At 37.9% G+C, this 22,887-nt stretch overlaps 2 protein-coding genes and 1 pseudogene across 4 annotated transcripts; all 3 read left to right on the forward strand.

Annotated features, from left to right (window-relative positions):
- Nucleotides 1-267: 267 nt before the first annotated feature.
- LOC135207838 (thiol S-methyltransferase TMT1A-like) lies at nucleotides 268-7,995 on the forward strand. Its single transcript, XM_064239695.1, has 6 exons — nucleotides 268-478; nucleotides 3,639-3,861; nucleotides 4,556-4,716; nucleotides 5,491-5,625; nucleotides 5,910-6,028; nucleotides 6,455-7,995. Exons 2-6 carry the CDS (start codon nucleotides 3,653-3,655, stop codon nucleotides 6,713-6,715), a joined length of 885 nt encoding a protein of 294 aa, XP_064095765.1. The 5' UTR covers nucleotides 268-478; nucleotides 3,639-3,652; the 3' UTR covers nucleotides 6,716-7,995.
- Nucleotides 7,996-10,543: 2,548 nt separating this feature from the next.
- On the forward strand, nucleotides 10,544-17,501 carry LOC135207839 (thiol S-methyltransferase TMT1A-like). Of its 3 annotated transcripts, none has more exons than XM_064239698.1 (6): nucleotides 10,544-10,712; nucleotides 13,845-13,986; nucleotides 14,305-14,465; nucleotides 15,042-15,176; nucleotides 15,810-15,928; nucleotides 16,998-17,501. In XM_064239698.1, the coding sequence occupies exons 2-6, from the start codon at nucleotides 13,856-13,858 to the stop codon at nucleotides 17,256-17,258; spliced, it is 807 nt and encodes a 268-aa protein (XP_064095768.1). In that variant the 5' UTR covers nucleotides 10,544-10,712; nucleotides 13,845-13,855; the 3' UTR covers nucleotides 17,259-17,501. The 3 variants fall into 3 exon arrangements, with proteins under 3 accessions (XP_064095768.1, XP_064095767.1, XP_064095769.1); XM_064239697.1 differs by having other exon boundaries at nucleotides 10,545-10,722; XM_064239699.1 differs by having other exon boundaries at nucleotides 10,546-10,662.
- A 2,035-nt stretch (nucleotides 17,502-19,536) lies between these two features.
- LOC135207840 (thiol S-methyltransferase TMT1A-like) lies at nucleotides 19,537-22,439 on the forward strand (annotated as a pseudogene).
- Nucleotides 22,440-22,887: the final 448 nt, after the last annotated feature.

Raw genomic sequence — 22,887 nt, forward strand, 5'->3', positions numbered from 1 at the left:
TGCCACGTACCACGATAATACCCAATTTCCAGAAAGTTTTTTTTTAATAGCCCACAATACCCACCACAAAAGTGAGGAAATAGATGGGTTCCCGCGAATTGTTTGTGGGTAAAGATGATCTTTAATGATGGGCACGTAAGTTCGATCATGCCCGGTCTAGAACAAGCGTAAAAAACATGCCCAAGTGCCCACCGGCCGAGAGGTACAGTATAGCTTCGATTACCTGCAAATCGAGTCTAGTTTATAAATGTCCGCCTTTTGTGAACCTCCAAGAAAATACAGGGATTAATCCCTGTAAGATACAGGGATTCATACCCGGGATTCCTTGTGATATGATGTAGCGTTGCAACTTCAACATGGGAGAGCAATATGTTGACGAACTGGCAACTCGTATGAGCTCAACATATTTAGCCCAGGGTGGCAGGGTGGACCAACATATCACTCCTTTACACATCGGGATACACGCTTCTTCGCTAAGGCAAGTTACCACCCTCTCTCTCTCTCTCTCTCTCTCTCTGAAGGAACTTTCTCTGGGAACTTTCACTCAAAAAAGGAATTGACTGAGAGTGACAAATTCTGTATTGGAGTACAATTCAAGATACAAGCTTCTTCAAGGCAAGTTATATCTCTCTCTCTCTCTCTCTCTCTCTCTCTCTCTCTCTCTCTCTCTCTCTCTCAACTTTCATTCAGAAAGGGGTTGAATAAGAGTGACATCAATCGTCTGTCTGGAGTGAATATCAACTCAGTGTCATATGTTGAGGGAAACCATATGACAAGTGTTTAAACTGAAGTGTTAATTATACAATGATATGACAAGTGTTTAAACTGAAGTGTTTGTGTTTGTGTGTTTTTTTTTTAAATTCGACAACAAATTCAATTCAAGTGGCACCCGTTCTGCCCAAAACTGTGAAGTGTTATACCGTGCATGTGGTAGGTACAGGTATGCTGAAATCAGACCGGAATTGTCCATAGGACAAACACCTGTCTGATATATTCAAAAGGTATATTATTCTGTCTGCAACAGAAGTGACAAAATAGGTGTATCATGTATTTATATATTATCCAAAGTAATTACTGAACATTATTCATATGTGTGCAGGTGTCAACTACAGATGTACAGAAGAGAATTGTCTATACGACACCTGTCTGATAAAAATAAACGTAATTTTATCTTGCGTTCAATAGAAGTGCTTAAATATGTTTATACTATGCAAAATAATTACTTGACATTATATATATGTGTCCAATATAACCCAAGTTCACTATATATATGTAGTTGCTATAGTGAATGTGTCATAAAAAAGCTTTATTTACATAATTATTAAAATATACCAAAGTGAAATAACTTTACTTTTAATATGTGAACTAAACTAAAAAATTGTTTTTATACAATTTTTCATATATTTTCAAACATATTTTTAATAAAATATTTTTAATCTATTCTAATTTTCAATATATAAAACGTATTTACATTTTTAGATATAAATTTTTTTCCTGAAAATATGAAATACATTTTTAATGACTTGTGAGTATACATATTTTATCACTATTTTCGATTTTATCCAGAAATATCAAAGTGTAATCTCAACAAGTTTCATCATTATACAAAGTATTTTCATAAACTATCTTAAAAATAATCCACGTATTAAACTGAATGTATTCATACATTCGCGTGACTATATAAAATAAGCATAAATTCAACCGGAAGTTGTACATAAATCAATAAGTCGAAAGCTTGAATCAGTCTAAACATAAAAAAACTAAAATTCTCAGGTAGAAGTTAATCACCTTCCTGGCTTTACCTAACCACGATTGGCCGGGCCATGAAACCAATCGATATGGCCTGATTCTTTCAAATGTCAGTTCCTGCAAAGAACTCAGCTGAGATATTTGTTTTTGGTTGGTTTCTGTTTCTCTGTTTGCTTGTAAGACAGTTTCTGTTGCATGTATGTTAACTGTAGACATGATTTATTTGCCTGTATACCTATAGGGGAATGTTTTTTTACCTGTATGTTTTTTATCTGTAGATATTATTTTTTACAAGTTTTTATTAGTATACCCATTTAGCCTGTAAGATAACCTACTATCTGCAGTTATGTGGGTATGTGTTTTTGTCTATATATCCCTGTAAACTGTTTACTTGTTATTATATGTGCAGAGTGCCTGTAAAATATGTTATTACCTGTCAATCTGTTTTTTGCCTATATGTCATCTGTGCATATTGCATGTAACATAATCTACTCTCTTTAAATAGTATGTGTTTTTATATACATCTGTAAGCATGATTTTATTGCCATTTATACCTACAGGGGAATGCGTTTTACTTGAATGTGTTTTTACCTATATACCCAAAGTAATTTACTAGTTTCCTACTGTTTACCCATAAAAATCAATAATTCCCATCAATTGAGAGCCAAGACCCCACCAGTAGATTATTCTCACCATCTCAAGCCCCAATTATCAGCTGGGAACTCCACCATATTGAGGCATGATAAGCCCTCTTTGACATCTGAATAGTAACTGCTGTACTTTTAGAGCTGGACTATTATATAACTTGATGGCTAAACTCTTTAAGGGGTTGAAGAGAATCCTAATCAATGTATATCTAAGCCATACCAGCAGAGAGGTGAAACATTTCATTCAGAATCCAAACACATTTGATTGAGAGGTAGCAATGATCAGATACACATCCAGCCACAGGTCTCTAAGTGAGCACAGTTCTTTCACAAACTGGAGCAAGATCATTCATCTCAATAACATCCACAGCTTGAAAACCTTTTCCATTTTTAAATATTACTTCAACCAAGTAATCAACAGATATACATCCAGCCACAGTTCTTTTGAAGTGTGGGAGCCAAGTCAGGAACTAACTAGCTTGGCTCTGGAGCCCATTTTTATCTCTGAACTGACCTCACAAATCAAAACCTTAGGCATATTAGGGGCTTTAACCAATTACAAGCTCGTTCCAGTACACACGAGACTTGCTGTCACTCAGAGGGCAGTGGCTAGAAGTATATCTGATCATTACTTAGTTGAAGTAATGGCTAAAATCGAGATTGGTTTTCAAGTTGTAAACGTAACAGAGATAAGTTAGTTTGATGAGAAGGAAATAAGAATAAACTACAAGAAAAGGATTGAGAATGAGTTAGTTAGTCCAAGTAAGGTAGGAATATGGGACAGGAAACTCTTACATAGGCACTTCATTGTCTTTAGCAAAGATAGTTTTTGGAGGCTTAATTCAGTCTTTAATGTGGAAACCTCACACAACCATTGTAGTGATGCTGATAAGATACAGGAAGATAAGAAAAATACAAAGAGAGTACTTTCTTATCAAGAAACCCAACCACCATTGCCTGATAAGAACAAGTGCTTACCGCATGGGGTCATTTATGCAAGATTGTAAAAATGAAACAAGGATAAAAGCAAAACTCTATGTAAATTGATATCCATAGGTTTTATTAAGCATTAATTTAAAGATAAAAACAAAAAACTGATCAGAATGAAGCTATGACTGAGTAATTGCTCTGTATGCAAAAATAACTACAGCTAAACCCAGTCTGACTCAAGAGCCAATCAGATAATCTTATAAAACCCTACAGATACTGACACTAACATCCTTTTTCCCTAATCTACTGCAGGAGGAGGAGACACCATGGCAGCAGAGGACTCAGAAGCCCACGAGCAAAGAATGGAGGACCTGCTCATGGAGGAGGAAGAAGACCTAGGAACAGCAGAGGATGGAGAGAGAGCGGAGATGGAATCCTCTCTCGTCAACTGGATTTCGGATCACATGCTGCTCATCATCGCGCTAGTGGTCGTGATAGTAATAGTAAAACTGAAGCTGAAAGACTGGAGACAGAGGTGAGGAAGATATATATATCTATATAAGTTCAGTAATATAAGATCTTAAGAGTATATGGCCACAAAGGAAATGAAGGTTCAGAGTGCGAGATCATTTGCCTTGACTCTGCGGCACTTTCAGGCAGTCGCGAGGATGCCTTAAAGTGAAGCTGAAAGATCTTGTACTCCGTTGTTTCACTCTCCCCAGGGCCGTGTTTCTAGAGTAGACAGTTTTGTAATTGTTCTTTAAGCACTAATTCACATGTTGCATCTATACTGTCTTGGCAACACTTTCAGTATCTTATTGTGATGCCAGTTTTAGCAACCGTAAATCAATCGACCAATTTAATATCGTACAGTATGTATATAATATTATATAAAACAGAACAGGATCTCATTCAAACAGGATGTTATCTACCAGATTTTATTAAGAAAGTGACAAGCTTTCAAGGACTACCTGTTCCCATCGTGGGGTATATATATATATACTTGTATATGTATACATTTCACCAAACCTTTATGGTTTAGCAACACGAGATATAACTACAGTAACAAAACTAAAAAGATAAACATCTCCACATGTTAATTTCACAGACACGGAACACTTAAGATCTTGGCAGGTGCACACAACTAGACACTTTCCTAGATATGCAACTTAACACCATCAGTTAATAAGTGGTTACAGTCAGTCTCTCTCTCCATCTTACTCTCACAGATGGTTTGCAGCCTTCATGAACGCCATGAGTAGCACGGTCGACGTCAAGAGAGAAATCATGAAGAAGGAGCTCTTCTCCTCCATGGCCTCCATCAAGTCACATGACGAAGAGCTGCGAAGAGTGGGTGGCATCAAGGTCCTGGAGATTGGCGTGGGCACTGGTGAGTGAGTGGGTGAGCGAATGGCCCACCGGGTCGGGTATTTGTGGGCATTTTTGGTGTTCCACCTGAGTGTGTGTCTGTTGGTTTATATATTTATTTGTTTATCTGTCCCAGAGAAGGAAGACCTTTATTATCATTATTCTAATTTATCTACCTGCTAATGTATCTTCCCCAGATTTGGGACCAACTTCCTGCTAATTTATCTACCTGCTAATGCCTTTCCTGCTAATTCATTATCTCTGAAAACCTCTCCTGCTAATCTATCATCTCCTAATACATCTAGTAATGTATCTACTTGCTAATTTATCTACCTGCTAATTTACATCCACCATAATTTCAAGGACCAGCTTCCTACTACTGTAACTCATGCTAATGTATCCCCAGTTTATTTCCTCCTGCTAACCTCTCTTACTCATTTATCTTCTGCTAATGTCTCCCCAGTTTACCACATACTAAATGGATCTCCTACAGCTAATTTATTTTTCTTCCCAGCTGGTTCCCATTTTTATACAGGGTTGCCATTTTGGATGAACCCTTTCCATCTATCTCTATCCTGCGCTTCTGCCTCATCAATTCCCTTCTCATGTAAGTCTCCTCTCACACAGACCTTCCATCTCTTTCTTGGCCTCCCTCTTCTTCTTCTTCCTTGAACCTCCATCCCCATAGCATGTCTCCCAGCGTGGTCCTCATCTCTCCTCAACAGGTGTCCATACCATCTCAGCCTCCCCTTCTGCTAATTTATTACCTGCTAAAATATCTGCTTGCTCATTTCAGGGACAAACTTCGCCTACTACCCAGAGGGGACCAGATTGACAGTCATCGACCCCAATCCCCACTTCCAGCAGTACTACAACGACAACCGGACCAAATTCCCCAACATCCACAGTGAGGACATTATACTGACTACAGGTATGTTGGGGAATCAATATTATTAGGAATTGGGGAACTTGGAATCTCTGGGAATTGTCCACGGGAGTTATATACTTCAGAGAATTTTGGTCGTGGAAGCTATTGGCTAGTGTGGGAATTATCCATGGGAACTGTATCCTTCAGAGGTTGTGGAATCTGGAATACATTGGCTAGGTCACCAACTTGTACTACACAAAGCCCACCCAACTGAGGAATGAAAATCCTTCAAATCTCCACCATTTCTTTGCCAAACCTCCTCACTTTCTTCTCATTTCCTCACACAGGCGAAGAAATGGACATGATACCTGACAACAGCATCGATGTAGTGGTTGTGACCCTCGTCTTCTGCAGCGTGGAGAACACGGAGAAGATCCTGAGGAACATCTTGAGGGTCTTGGCTCCCGTAAGGGTTTTGTTGTTCTGTATAATGTCCTGTAACCCTCAGCTCCTGCTTACCTGAGTCACTAGGACTGGGCTAGCTTGGCTGGGCTAAGTTAAACTACTCTGTGCAACCTAGGCTAAGCTAGGGTGTGCTAAGTTAGGCTGGGCTAACTTAGACTAGGTTAAGTTGGGCTTATAGAAGATAGACAAACTTTCAAGGGTGTTAAGTTGACCTACATCCAAAACTATAAAGCTCATCTGGGTAAGAAGTCCTACTCTATACCACCTAAGTTAAGCTAAGTTAGACTCGGCTAAGTTAGACTCGGTTAAGTTAGGCTTAAAAAAGCTAGATAAATTTTCCAGTGTGTTAAGTTGACCTATTTTCAAAATCATAAAGCCAATGGAACTCTGATATATATAAGTCCTGTACTTTTTTCTCACCATGCAGGGCGGAAAGCTGTACCTATACGAACACATCAGGGAATTCGACACCAAGAACCACTCGATCAGGGCGCTCCTCCAGACCTTCCTGACGAAATCTGGAATCTGGCCCTTCCTCCTGGATGGCTGTTGCCTGGACAGAGACATGTTCCAGGCCCTGGAAAATGCTGGATTCTCCAGCGTCAAGATGGAGCGCTTCCACGCTGACATAGACCACTTTGTGTTCCAACTGATTGCACCTAGTCTCAAAGGAGAGGCTGAGAAATAAGTGGTGGACCCTTTCCCTGGAGGGTATAGGCCTATGCCTAGTCCTGGTCTGATAACAGATTGTAAATGAGCTCTTTTAGATGGCTATGCTCTTTTCTAGGTAGGCATAGGCCTATGCCTGGTCTCATGTCAGACTGGAAAATGAGCTCTTTTAAATAGGTTTAGCCATTTTCCAGGAAAGAATAGTCAGAGACCTGGCCAATAGGGAAACTGGAAAATAAGCGTGTGACCTGGAAGGCATAGGCCTATACCTAGTACAGAGACAAACTTGAAAATGAGCTTTTAAATTGTTATTGCTGAACAGCATAGGTCATAGGCCTACACCTAGTCCAGGGAGACACTGCAAAACAAGTTCTTTTAAATGTTATGGCAGAACAGCATCGGTCTAGCTCATGTCCTGGAAAGCATAGGCCCATACCTAGTCCAAAGACAGACTGGAAAAAGAGCTATTTTAAACGGTCATGGTATGGCAGCATAGGCCCAGCTCGAGAGGACCATCACACATTTGTCATGTCGTCCATAGAATTCCAGGAAAGGCAGTGGGAATACAGAAAACGTTCTGGAAAAAGTGTCTATCATAATTGGCCACTCTCCAGCTGATTTCCAATGTGTAATGATAAATGCTTTGAGTGATAGTCCTAAGGTGATAATATTACCAGGATAAATGTAGACTGTATTACAGTCTACAGCATCGACAGATTTCCCGGTTCGACTACAGTTTAGTTTTAAGAAATATTAAACAAAATATTCTGCTAAATGCTGGAAAATGTAGTTGTTTTTATTCTTTTTTTGTAGCATCAAGAGTTTTTCTTTTTAAAAAAGCAACTATTAATACATATAGGTCTATATATGTGATTATATAATAAGCCTATATATAAATCATGTTATAAATTTATTACTCCACAGTTGGTATTTTTTTTCGATTTTTGTAACATCGAGATTTTTTCTTAAGAAAATTAACTATATATATTTATATAGGCCCATACATTTATAGATATATGTATATATATAAATACACCATTTCTATATATACACGGTCCGTGTCTATGTGAAAAAATTCCACAGAACCACTCTTCAAATAATGAAAAAGTACCATATATGTATATACATAGGCCTATGTATGATAATATTTTAAAAGCTCTTACACTACCATACACTCCTTGAAAGTTGGTTTATATAATATATAAAAAAGTTCCCCCAAAACACTTCTATACACACACACACACAGACACAGACACACACACACACACACACACACACACATATATATATATATATATATTATATATATATATATATATATATATATATATATATATATATGACTGGTAAAAATGTTCTGTAACAACAGAATTCCATCTAATAAAAGGAGCCCATAAAAAACACCAAAATGTAGAGAGAAAGTATTATATTTCAGAGACTGCTGTCTCTCTCTTCAGGTATATGAATGAGAAAAGTTTACAGAAAAGGTGGTATTTATACCAAGAGATTCGTCCACAAGTAAGCCAATTTAGGTCACCCCCGCTGATAATCTTCCTTTAATCTTCTTAAGCGTTGGTTGAATGAACACTGCGTCGACGATATCTGATATCCAATTCCCTTTTGAGATGTTCATACCTGCTCTTTTATTAAGGCCGATTCCATCATTTGACTCTTGTACCGGCAGTTGCTGCTATAAATTACACGTGACATATTCCAGTTTATTCTATGGTTATGTCATTTATATGGTTGAAAATAGCCGAGTTCTGTTGTCCATACCTAACTGACCGTTTGTGTTGTATTAATCTCTGGGGAAGTGATTTACCTGTAAATCCGATGTAAGATTGGTCACAGTCCTGGCATGGGATCTCATATACCCCAGAGTCTTTGGGAGATGTCTTTTTGTTTTGTTTGGAATATGTCACGTGTAATTTATAGCAGCAACTGCCGGTACAAGAGTCAAATGATGGAATCGGCCTTAATAAAAGAGAAGCAGGTAATGAACATCTCAAAAGGGAATTGGATATCAGATATCGTCGACGCAGTGTTCATTCAACCAACGCTTAAGAAGATTAAAGGAAGATATCAGCGGGGGTGACCTAAATTGGCTTACTTGTGGACGAATCTCTTGATATAAATACCACCTTTTCTGTAAACTTTTCTCATTCATATACCTGAAGAGAGAGACAGCAGTCTCTGAAATATAGTACTTTTCTCTCTACATTTTGGTGTTTTTATGGGTCCCATTTTATTAGATATTATATATATATATAGATTATATATATATATATATATATATATATATATATATATATATATATATATATAGACGAGAAATTCTCCTTGTCAATGAAAACTAATCTTAATAAATAATTTTTTGTTCTCATAAATACAAAAGTGCTTGAAGTTTATGAAATATTAGTATGTGTGTATGTACTAAGTGTATGTCTGTGTGTTTGTGTGTATGTGTTTATAAATTAAATATTATTATTGTGAATGTCTATATATAATATATATATATATATATATATATATATATATATATATATATATATATTTATAAGGTTGAGGTGTATTTGTTGAATTAATAAACAAATATTAAGCATATATACTATATATATATATATATATATATATATATATATATATATATATATATTATATATATATATATATATATATATCTTTAAGAAGGTTGAGGTGCTTTTGTTAAATTAGTAAATAATTATACGTTATATTTATATATATATATATATATATATATATATCAATATATATATATACGTATATATATATATATATATATATATATATATATATATATATATATATATATATATATACATTACTAATGCTTGGCAAAAAGTTATTATATATTTTATTGTCAAAATAAAAATTAAATCGAAAACTTACACAAATTTTTTTTCATTTTTTTCCCTTAAATATATTATTATTATTATTATTATTATTATTATTATTATTATTATTATTATTATTATTATTATTATTATTCATTATTATTATTATTATTATCATTTACGGGAACACAAGAAAAAAAACCGAGTACCAACTGACCAAAGCAACTGAGGTCACCCTCGAGGTCCAGCACCCTACTCCACTTTGAGACCTACGACAGTCCACTGACTACCAGGTACGTAAATCATTATTTAGACTGTCGAAATTGCCTTAAAACTCTCCAGCTCGCTCGTGGGATTGAACTCGGGTTTATTTTTCCATACACTTTCAAAGAGAGAGAAGAGAGAGAGAGAGAGAGAGAGAGAGAGAGGGAGAGGCTTTTCTAATAACACCTACGAAGAGAGAGAGAGAGAAGAGAGAGAGAGAGAGAGAGAGAGAGAGAGAAACGACATGAACTCATTTATATTTATATTTATAAGTATATTTATATTTTAGAGAGAGAGAGAGAGAGAGAGAGAGAGAGAGAGAGAGAGAGAAGAGATTAAAACAACAAGAAATAATCAATAACCAAAAAGCGTTACAGACACACTCATACAAACGCACGCACAAACAGCACACGGCACAAAGCATAACAATAACCCACTTGTCCTTCAGCGTCTAGATAACAGACCACGACTGCAGGCACTACAGTTGTTAATACAGTGACTACAGCTGTAGGAAACTACAGAAATACATCTAGATTACGTAGACAATTTAGTAATACAGGAAATATAAGTAGAAATTTCCCCGTTGATTCATATCTTGGTTAACTCTGGCGACGCAGAGACACAAACTGTGGTGTTATTTGGGCCAAGCTATTGAATACCTAGCAACTCACTCATTCCCTTCGCTCTCTCTCTCTCTCTCATATATATGAAAAAGGCGAACCCAACCGACCACAGTTGATCTTTCTCACTCTCTCTCTCTCTCTCACACACACACGCCCTCTCACTCTCACTCTCACTCTCTGTCTGTCGACTCTCGTAGTTGTAGTACTAAACACCGACCAGTCGAGTTAGTGTAGCTCTGTTACCAAGTTCTGTGAATATATTGTACTTCGCCAGGTCTGGGCAGGTTTGTGGTGTTTGTGTGCATTCGTGTGTCTGTGAAAGTCACTATTTACGTAAAATATTATGTGATTTACAAGCATACAAGTGTTAAAAGTGGCAAATATTGAAGATAAGTAAACAAAAAGTGGTGTATTTGGTGATGGACGCTGGTCAGTGAGTGTAGTTGTGTTAAGCAGTTCAAATGTTCTCCGTGCATCGTTGCAAAGCAGCTGATAGACACTAACAATCATATTCATCTTGGAATGACAATAGGCCTATGTAATTTCCACCTGGTACTTTACCTCATCAGGTTCAATATAAGTGAATACAATAACATTTGAAACGAGTGTTAGGTCATTTTAACATATAACCAGGCCAGATTCGTAAAATAATCTTAAAAACTGCATTCTACATTCACCTTGAAGTGATTAGGTCCATGTTTTATCATGCAAAATTAAACCAAAGGTGTATTTTCTACATCAAGTTCTATACAAGTGAATTCAATAACATTTAATTCACGTTTTGGGTCAGTTTAGCAAAAAATAGGGGACCCAGTTCGTGATGTAATCTGAAAAATTGCAATTTTTAAGCAGAATTTTCAGTCACTTGGACCCGTCCTGCCGTCAACCTGAAGAAACTGTTTTTTTTTTTTTTTATCTTAATAATCTGAACTTTAGAACAGCGTGACTTTGCTTTATTGATCTTTATCTCAACAATCTGAACTTTGGAACAATGTGACTGAAGGCACACTGAAAAACCAACTATATCTGACATAAAAAAAACTTCCTAAATATACTATTTTGTATCATTTATGTAAAGACATGTGGGTCACAATGAAGAATTTAATTAATGGTTTATGAAGAATGATCAATTAAGTTTATAAAATATTTCATTAAAAGATTCAATTTGAGAATAGGACATTCTGTCAGCGGATTTCAACTTGGAATAATTGTCAGCTACTGGTAAGGCATCACCAGTCTGCTATTGAACAGGTTATTGCTTAATTTAGGGGCTGGTCTACTAACCAGGTCTGGTCTTTAACTTCCTCCCACTACCCCTCGCCCCCCACACATACACACAAACACACACACATACTACAAGAGGCCTTCTGAAAATACATCATAAGAAATATGGCATAACTGCAGAAATCATGACAGATTCAGAGACAACTATAGTTACCAACAACAAAATCTATTGAACTGATCTCTGGACTACCTATGACACTCCAAAATACATTTCCACCAACATCCTCCCTACAGAGACACGAATACAATCAAATACAACCACTCTAGACAATACAGCACCTACAGGAATGGCGCCTACATATAAAAAAAGTGCTAAGTTCCTTAGTCCAATTGTTTTTTCAACTTACCAGCCAAGAATACTTTCTATCTCACGGCAGAACTCTGGCACTGGGTTACTGAATACCATTAATTTAACTGTGGGACATACCACGTTCCGCGTCTTAGGTAAAACCCGGGCCATCCTAAATTTACGAGCCCATCAAGGGTTTTAGGGGGGATAGGGGTGAGGGGGCCGGTCCTACTAACCGTATTTATCCCAATCTCGTTGCATAAGCCTCGCGGACTTCTTGTTGTCAACCTGATTCACGTTTTCTATACAGTATCTGTCTGTAATGCTAAGATCAGAGTCTGGGGAACCATACCTACAGGGGTAACTCTACAGTTAATGCTTATAAACTGTCTCTTATGCCTCCTGAATCTTGTAATTTATGTATTTCACAAGGAAATTCACAAAGAAGTTAGACATTTGTCACTGTAACCTGAAGTATTGCTCGAAATTCCTTCTATACAGTAGCTGTCTTGACTGCCAAGATCAATTAGCTGATCATATTTAAAGGGGTAACTGTAGTGCAGTAAATGTTTAAACGGCCCTTTTCGACTTAAAACACTTTAATTCAACTATGTCACAAGAAAATTTACAACGAAAACAAAGACATTTGTCTCTGTAACTTGAAGTATTGCTTGAAATTCCTTCTGTTTACTACAGTAAACTATACCTTTTGTGTAATTCGTCTGTTGACAAGGTTGGGGCAGCTCACAGGAACCACCCAGGTCTGTCTGTAAGGCTGTAACGGTCGTGCAGGGAATATTAATCAATGGAAACGGTTGCCAGTTGCTGATCCAAATATTCTAAGAAGGAAAAATAAAAAGTGAACACTCCTTTACCATAGGCCTAAGCTCAAAATTATGAGTTTGAGTAAAAAAATTCTTTCATATGAAGCAGGATTCTTTTACTCCCACAAGAATTCACTCTTATGAATGGAAAGTATCTTCAAGTAAAAAAAATATGTAGACACTATCTGTATACAATAGGCCTAAGATAATTAAATTCTGAGTTTGAGAAGAAAAATTCTGTTTTATGGGGCACAGAATTCTTCATTCAAGCAGGAATTTATTACTGGGAATCAAACTTTCCTTTAAGTAAACTAAAATAAGAATTATAACATCAACATGTCTCCTATAACAGGCCTAAACTCATGGCTAAAGTATGCCTACTCGCTCCAAGGAATTCTCAATCCTTTCCCCCCCGCCCTCCCCCCAAGCAAATCACGTGTGTTTAGAAGCCTAACCCCTAAATTTATTCCTTGGACCCACTGACTCATCGTGATTGAATGAATAAAGATAAACAATAAATTGTCAAGTCCTTTGAATTGCAATAAAGCAAAAAATGTTATATTAGCTTAAAACCACAAGTTTAATTTGTTAGCAGGGTTTAGGCTTAACACTAATAGATATAAGTTGTTTACAAGTTTAAAAAAATAACTTAACAAGTGTTCTTTGGTAATTAATACTTAAGATACTATTATGTTAATAGGAAACTTATTCATAATTAAAATTTGAATTTGTACAAGAAAATAAATTACTATAACTAGGTCTCTAAAGTGTTCAGAAATCTGGCTTTTTCTCTTCAGGGAGGTTAGAACACACACACACACACACACACACATCTCCTGAGACTACAAGTAAGAATACCCTTGAACTCTGACCTTGTTTCCCAGGTCCAGTCATGAATATCCTTGATCTAGACCCTGTTTACAGGTCCATCAATGAATACCCTTGAACTCTGACCCTGTTTCACCGATCCAGTCATGAGTACCCTTGAACTCTGACCATGTTATTCCAGGTCCAGTCAATATGGCGAAGGTTCTCACAGAAGAAATGGTGTCCTCTTGGAAGGAGTGGGTGTCAGACAACCTCCTAATCATCTTAATCTTAGTCATGCTGCTCCTGATCCTGCAGGATTCTGTGGGGGATCTGAGACGCAGGTGAGGACAAGAAGAGAGATCCTAGGGACTCTCCTTGAGGAAGAACCCTCCTGGGAAAAGGTACAGGAGGTCATGTTTGATTAAGTACTTTAGCCTTTGGGATACAGGTCCGAAAAAGACATTGTAGATCTAACCAGATTTTTTCATGATTAGAAGTGTATTGATTTACTGAGCTGCATCAGATGAAGTCTAGACTAGAATTTCTAGTCTAGACAAAACTAACCTCTAGTCTGTCTGCAAAGGGCCCTCTGAAATAGCAAGAATCAACAAAATTCCAGTTTCCTTAATCTAAATCGAACCTAACCTTTGCCACAACAGGTGGTTTGCCGCCTTCGTGAACTGGTTCAACAAGGACGTGGACGTCAAGATGCAGGAACTGAAGAAGGACATCTTCGCAGACCTCACCTCCAGTGTGTCCCACTTCCCTGAATTCAGGAAGTCTGGGGGACTAAAAATCCTCGAAATAGGAGTTGGAACAGGTGAGTTCTTCCAGACCTCTTGTGCCAGTTACTTATGAATACGAATCAATTATTGGTGTATAGTAATTTTGGTGCAAAGCCTTAGGTATCAGGGGACCATGTGCTATCAAGGTAATAAGATCCTTCTTGTGGGCTTCTGGATTAAAAATTAACAATACTTCATCACATCTGGAGACTAGGTTCCAGATTACAATGAATTCCCAGGAATTAGGAAAAAACTTCATTCAATTCCAGAGATAAATCAGAACTCCAGTTTACTTTCATGCTGCTAAGAATTAGGAAGAAATTTCATTCAGTTCCAGAAATGAATCAGAACTTCAGTGAACTTCCAGAACTGAATGCAGAATTTCTAGGAGTTTGTACTCTGCAGGAGGGCAACGCAGATAATGCACCTAACTTGGAGCACTTTAGGCATTACTTAAGGCCCCTAGCTGCAACTCCTTTCATTCCCTTTACTGTACTTCCATTCATATTTTATTTCTTCGGCACTGAATGATCTCATCATAGTTAACCACATTTTGGCCTAAATCTTATATTCCAATTCCTAAGAGTTTTTAAAACCTCTTGAACTTACAGGGACAAACTTCGAATTCTACCCAGAGGGGACCAAACTTACTGTAGTGGACCCAAACCCCCACTTCAAGCAATACTACAACGAGAATAGGAAGAAATACCCCAATATTGAATCGGAGGAGATCATTGTCAGTACGGGTAAGTCATGCATACAGGTATATCTGTATGTTAATTGAATTTAAATTTGTGCTATTATCATCATTCAGAGGATGAACATCACTCATATGGAACAAGCCCACAAAAGGGGCCATTGACTTGAAATTTTTATTATTATTATTATTATCATAATTATTATTCAGAAGATGAACCCCTACTCATATGGAACAAGCCCACCAAAAGGGCCACCGACTTGAAATTCAAGCTTCCAAAGAATATGATGGGATCCATTTGAAAGAAGTTACAGAAGGTAACGGGAAATACAGAAAGAAGAGATCAGTTATTATAAAAAAGATAAATAAGTCAATCAATAAACAGATAGAAATATAAATAGGGTATTAAACTGAAATGTGAATTCTTTTAAGGTAGAAACGCATTGCGTCTTTGCATGAACTTTTGGAGTTCAAGTTGCATGACATCCTCGGGGAGACTGTTCCACAGTTCTACGGCGTGAGGAATAAAGGACCTCTGGAACCGAGATGTTCCAGAGTGGCAAATTTCCAACACAAACAATTACACTTGCAGCACAAGCAATTCCACCTATATTCCCAGCACGAGAATTGATAGTTACCACCTCAGGTGAGGATCACTGTTAATCAAAAATAAATATTCCAGGTGAGGAGATGTACATGGTACCTGACGACAGCGTAGATGTCGTCGTGGTGACTCTGGTCTTCTGCAGTGTGAAGGACATACCGAGAGTCCTGCGCCAGATCCTACGTGTCCTAGTTCCTGTGAGTGATTTGGGTTTTGTCGTTCTAAGACGGTAGGTTGGTAGGACTGACAAAGACAGTAGGTTGGTGGGACTGTCAAAGACAGTAGGCTAGTAGGACTGTCAAAGACAGTAGGCTAGTAGGACTGTCCAAAGGACAGTAGGTTGGTAGGACTGTCAAAGTTGGTACGTTGGTAGGAATGTCAAAGACGGTAGGTTGGCAGATTGTTGAGTAGTCAAGATTGCAAGTATGGGAATTGTTATGATATAAAAAGTGCCAGTGTGGGATTGGGTAGGATACAAAGAGTTCCAGTGTGGGGATTGGTATGGTATGAAAACTGAGTGTGGGAAATGGTAGGATGTTAAGAGAGGCTGTGGGCATTGGTATGGTATGAATAGGGCGAGTGTGAGAAGTGATTCAACATAAAAAAATGAGTGTGGGAATTGGTGTGGTATGAAAAGTAAGTGTGGGAAGTGGTATGCTATATACAGTGTGAGTGTGAGCAATGATATAGCATGTAAAGTGCAAAATTGGGAATGGGTATGTTATAATGAAAAGTGTAAGAGTGGGAACTGAAGTAGTATAAGTGCCAATATGGGAACTGGTAAAATATATTGTAAAAAGTGCAAATTTGGGAACTGGTATAATGAACATGTATAATATAATGAAAAGTGCAAATGAGGGAATTTGCATGGTATAATGAAAAGTGCAAGTGTGGGAATAACAGAATTTATCAATTCATTCCCATTCATCATTTCTTTATCAAATATATCAACTATGTACTCTCTCAGATAAGCTGATAAGAATGTACCAGAAAGTTAATCTTTACCCAGATCTGATGATAACAGGAGCTCTCTCTTCTCTCTCTCTCTCTCTCTCTCTCTCTCTCTCTCTCTCTTTGTTTCCTATTTTATCTATCTCTCTCATTCCCAAATTCTTTCTCTCTTTCTCATTCATATTTACACACATTTACACATTTATATATATATATATATATATATATATATATATATATATATATCTATATATACATACATATATATACTATATCCTTATACCACTGCACTTAACACAACCCTTCTCCCGCTAGGGCGGCAAATTCTACTTCCTCGAGCACATCGCGGAGTTCGACACGACGCGCCATGCCCTCAGGAGGAGGATACAGAACACCCTGACCAAGTCGGGCGTGTGGCCCTTCGTGTTCGACAACTGCCACCTGAACAGGGACTTCCTAAAGGACCTGACAGGGACCGGGTTTTCTATGGTGAAGGCGGTGAGGTTCCATAACCACATAACGCACCCGATCTTCCAGCTCATCCAGCCGTGTCTCAAAGGCGTGGCTGTTAAGTGATCATGTGAGGGTGGTAATGCATTTGGATGGGTTACTGTTTATGTGGGGGTTACTGTATATATAGATATATATGTATATATATACACACATATATGTATATATATCATTAACATTTGTAATTCATAAGAGTGAAATATCAATTACAATCCACCGTCACACTGCAGTTGACAAATGTACAAAGTTGAGGTAAAGGTGTACACATAGTTTAAATTATCATTAATTAATACAGAATAAAGAAATTTCCGTTTTCATTAATTACCCTAAGCTCATTATTATTATTATATTTGGAAAAATATACAAACTAGAGCCTCTTATATTCACAAGCAATGATATCAATAGGCCTAATTTCGCAAGAATAGGTTAAAACGGCCTTTTGCCAGCAAGAGCCCGTGCTCAAAAGTAGCCCTTCAGTGTGGTAAGGGTTAATAAGGCTATAAGACTGGTGTGGATCTCTGAACCCTCTGCTTAAAGGAATGAAGACATAGGAATTGGTTAAAACATAGGGAAGGTGGAAAATTGCACTGGACTTAAGAAACCTAGGCCTAAAGAATTTAAACAGCTTTTAGTCTAAATTCCAAGACGATTTTGGAGTAAACATGTCGCTGATTTTAACTTATCTTTGTAAGTAGAAAAAAAAAAAAAACCACACACACAGCAAAATGGCTCTGTCATAGGGTTAGTTATATAGGCTTAGTCTTCAACTGAGGTCAGGTAAGCCATATGTGGTTCACCTTAGAAGTATAAGTAAACATTATCCAAATCTTGAGTAAGCAATACGCTAATTCTAAGGGTCATAACTTAGTGGCCCAGCATAGGCCTAGATTTAAGGCCATTAGGCCTATACTCGGTTTTTTTTCCATCTGTCCACCCGCCTGTGGTGTTTGCGTATGGTAACACTGCGTCCCGGGCTTTAGATAGTTACATTCAGCTTACATTCAACAATAACAACAATATCCTATTTCGAATATTAACAGTGTAATTCGCAAAAAGTAAATTATTAAAACACTTTTCAGTTGCAAATGTACACCCAGATATCCTTTTATTTACCTAAAACTTACACATAGCGTAACTATCTAAAGCCCGGAACGCAGTGTTACCATATGAAAACACCACAGGCGGGTGGACAGATGGAAAAAAACAGAGTATAGTTATATAAACCTGGTCTTCACTTGAGGTCACGTATGCCATACACTCTTGATTAAGCAACAGTTGACACAAAGGAGTGGAGGACGAGATGACTTATCAGTCAAGTATTTTGTAAGTGTTTGTTACCAGTCTTTCTCTAGAAGCACCACAGAAAAAAGTTAGATAAAAAATAAATAGCAATGTCTTTGCTGAGTGAGATCAAGGAGTCACGGTGATTGGAGTTATAGAAAATGATCGTCAGCATTGATAAGAGTCAATCGTAGAGATTAGTAGTTGCTGATGACACTACACACTTGAGAATTGTTGCGTGTTGTAAGTAATACTACTCCTAACAGCTGATGACACTACAAAATTGAGACAAGTCACGTTTTATAAGTAACACTGTGCCTAACAGTTGTTGATGACACTACAACCTTGATTAAAGTCAAGTTTGTAAGTAAACCTATGCCTAAAAGCTGTTTATGACACTCGGAAATTGAGAAAAGCCACTTTTTAAAGTAAATCTAGGCCTAGCAGGTGTTGATGACAGTACAAACTTGAGAAAAGCCACTTTTTAAAGTAAGTATAGGCCTGACAGGTGTTGATGACAGTACAAACTTAAGAAAAGCAGTTTTTTCTAAATAATACTAGGCCTAAAAAGCTGATGAGGACACTACAAACTTGAGAACCGTCATGTTTTCTAAGCAACACTAGTACTATCCTGGATTTTTTTTCAAAACCTGCAGTACATTCTGAGCATATACATAACGCCAGTAACCACATTTCTTGTTGTCAAGGAAGATTGCCGTTGATAATAATCGATCAATTACTCAAGAAAACGAAAGAGATCATGAGTTTGGTAACACCACCACCAACAAGTCACATCAAGATGGCATCAGCTAACCTTTCCAGCAAAGAGAAAGATGAAGCGTCAGTCCATCACATTCTTTGTCTTTCTTTTGCTTAATTTAACGTCTGTAATCCTTACCAAAGAATGAAGACGCAGAAATACGACGTTACGACCCCCCGCCATCTTTTAGGGTGTCAAAGGCATCACCATTATGTAATATCCTTGAGAATATCAGGGCTTATCTCTTATCTTTTAAGAATGCCTTGATTAAAGGGAGTATGAGCTTTATAACCCTTTAAGCAAATTTCTTAGATATTAGGACACTCTTTCGAGCCACAGGGTAGTGTCTGGAGCCAAAGGGTAGTGTCTAGAGCCACAGGAAAGTGTTTTGAGCCAACAGGAGGACACTGGAACTACAGGGAGCCTCTATAGCCACAGGAAAGACTCTAAGAGCCACAGAAAACTCTAGAGCCACATAAAAGCCTCAAGAACCACAGAATAGACTCTCGGAGCCACATAGCAGCCTCAAAAACCACAGAAAAGACTCTTGGAGCCACATAATAGCCTCAAGAGCCAAGTAAAATCCTCAACCACAGAAAAAGACTCTTGGAACCACATAACAGCCTCAAGAGCCAAGTAAAATCCTCAAGAACCACAGAAAAGACTCTTGGAGCCACGTAACAGCCTCAAGAGCCAAGTAAAATCCTCAAGAACCACAGAAAAGACTCTTAGAGCCACATAAGAGCCTCAAGAGCCAGTTAAAATCCTCAAGACCCACATAAATCCTTTAGATCCAACAGAGAAAGCCCACCATGGAGGAAGCAGCGACAGGAGAGGTCAATGCAGGTCACCTGCCTGTGACAAGCCCGGTTGACCTGCCTCCAGGAGCCTCCTTAATCGCATGGCTCTGCGAAAACTCAGTGGTCTTGGGAGCCATCATCCTGGTGGTTAGCTTCGTGATCAAGTTTAAGCTGAAGGACTGGAGACAACGGTAAGGCGATTATCTATTTTATTTTACTTTTTTGTGGTTAAGTTAGAAGCATTAGGTCAGCACAGGCTCTTGCTCTGAAGTAGGCCATAATTATATATGTATATAAGATTGGGGAACCCCATCCATTAGAAAAAACCAGGAATTAATATCTATAAAACACTTACAAATAAAAATGTCAAAATAAAATTAATATCTATAAAACACTTACAAATAAAAATGTCAAATAAAAATGCCAAAATTTACTTTTTAAGTCTATTATAAAAAAACTGAAGGTCATATATTTTCTTTTGACTGGTGATCTATGAGAGAGAGAGAGAAGAGAGAGAGAGAGAACATACTGTCTCGCTTACATTCATCACAGGAAAACCAGAATCTGGAATTGTGTGTGTGTGTATCCTCGTATATTGTTTCAGTCCAGGATTGCTTGTGTATGTGTATGTGTGTCCTCCTACACACCACATTTACAGGTATAACAGTCTAACGGCACCGACTGTCTCTGTTCTATATCCCCTCGCAGGTGGTTCGCCGCCTTCTGCGACAGTATGTCTAAGCACGTGGACGCGAAGAGGGAACTAATGAAGAAGGATCTCTTCGCGTCCTTGAAGTCTGTGCAGTCCCACGATCCTGAGCTCAGGAAAGCCAACGCCATCAAGCTCCTGGAGATAGGAGTTGGGACAGGTCTGTTGAACCTAATAGACTTTTTATCTGTTCTGTACGATTTAATGTTTAACACAATTTGATTATCTGGATACATGAAGCATAAATTTGGGGTCCCATACACACGTGACTTGTGTAAATCACAAACATTAAGGTGTACGAATATCTAATGATACCGAATTCACTAGGGCCACAAATATCTAACATCGAATTCACTGTACCTTGGGAATTAACTCACACCTTTTGACCGGAACCCTTCTTCCCCACAGGTATGAATTTCGGTCACTACCCAGAGGGCACCAGACTGACAGTCATAGATCCCAACCCACACTTCCAGCAGTACTATACGAAAACAGGAAAAAATTCCCCAACATTCACAGCGAGGACATAATCCTGACGACAGGTGAGGACATCAGAGAGGTATCTAGAGGTCCCTGGAAGCAGTTGGTCCAGTTATTTCCAGAGGCTAGAAACTGGATTCTCAAACAGGTAACCAGAGTCCCAGGGACTTCGTTCCTGGAAATTTGGGAACATTTGGACCTGTTTTCCAGAGGCTGGAAACTGGATTCTCAAATAGGTAGCCAAAGGTCCCAGGGAATTCTGGAAATGTGTCCCCGTTTTTAAGAGCCTGGAAGTTTGGGAACATTTGGCATTGTTTTTCAGAGGATGGAAACTTTCTAATCCTTTGTATGGGAGAGTTTTTAATATAGTTTTCTAATGTTTTTTTTAAGGGGGAAAGTTTCTAACTTTCTAATGCCATTTTAAAGATAAATTTTCTATACGACAGATATTTTTAGGGGAACTTTGATTAACTTTCCAATGGTATCTAAGGGGAAAGCCTTAACCTATCTATATACCTATCTGATGCTTTCTATTTGGGGAGAGTGTCTAACTTTTCTTCAAGAGAAAGTTAATACCTAACTTCTATTCAAATGAAAGTTCGTAGCTAACTTCCTGTTGCTTTCATTTAGGAGAGTGTCTAACTTTCTATTACTTTTCCTCAGGTGAAAACATGGACATGATCCCTGACAACAGCATCGACGTAGTGGTTGTGACACTCGTCTTCTGCAGCGTGGAGGACACGAAAAAAATCCTCAGAAATATCCTGAGGATATTGGCCCCTGTAAGTACTTTGTCTTTACAAATTGTGCTAATAGATGACCACGCCCCTGGGCATATAGCCCCTACATGCCCCTACAATAATAGACGTCACTAGTAACGCATCTACCACCCCCACTCACTCAAAACCTAAACTAATCTCTCTCTTTCTCCCAAGGGGGGCAAATTCTACTTCTACGAGCACATCAAAGAGTTCAACCCTTCGAAGCATCCCGTGAGGAGATTCCTGCAGACCCTCCTGACGAAGACGCGCATCTGGCCCTTCCTCCTGGACGAGTGCTGCCTCGACAGGGACATGCTCCACGCCCTCAAGGGGGCCGGGTTCTCCAAAGTCGACGCCGAGAGGTTCTACGTCGAAATCGACCACTTCGTCTTCCAGATCATCGAGCCCAGTCTCAAGGGCGTGGCCGTGAAGTGAGAAGAGAGAGAGAGAGAGAGAGAGAGGAGAGAGAGAGAGAGAGAAGAGAGAGAGAGAGAGAGAGAGAGAGAGAGAACAAAACCTCACAATGTGGATTTAAAAATAAATAACTATCAGAGTAAAACATAAACAGTTTTCATCCCCATACGATAATTTATGAATTAATACAAATAAAAAATTAATTAAAAAAAAAAAATAAAATGATAAATATAAATAAATAAACTTAACTAAGATATAACAAAATGTTCTTGATCAATTCAAAATGCAGCTGACTTAGAGCTTTAAGTCAAATCTAGATTTACAGCTTTAAGTCTAGTCTAGAGTTGGAACTATAAGTCCTAATCTAGCTAAGTTTACCATTAAAACAAATATTCTCGCTTTCTTCATTTTTATTCACAGAAAACCAACCTCTTTGAAAGCCTAACTATGCTATATTTTTCACTTCATTGTTGAAGATAACTATTTCTTA

The sequence above is a fragment of the Macrobrachium nipponense genome, chromosome 34 (genome assembly GCF_015104395.2).
Source record: "Macrobrachium nipponense isolate FS-2020 chromosome 34, ASM1510439v2, whole genome shotgun sequence".
Classification (NCBI taxonomy): Eukaryota; Metazoa; Arthropoda; class Malacostraca; order Decapoda; family Palaemonidae; genus Macrobrachium; species Macrobrachium nipponense.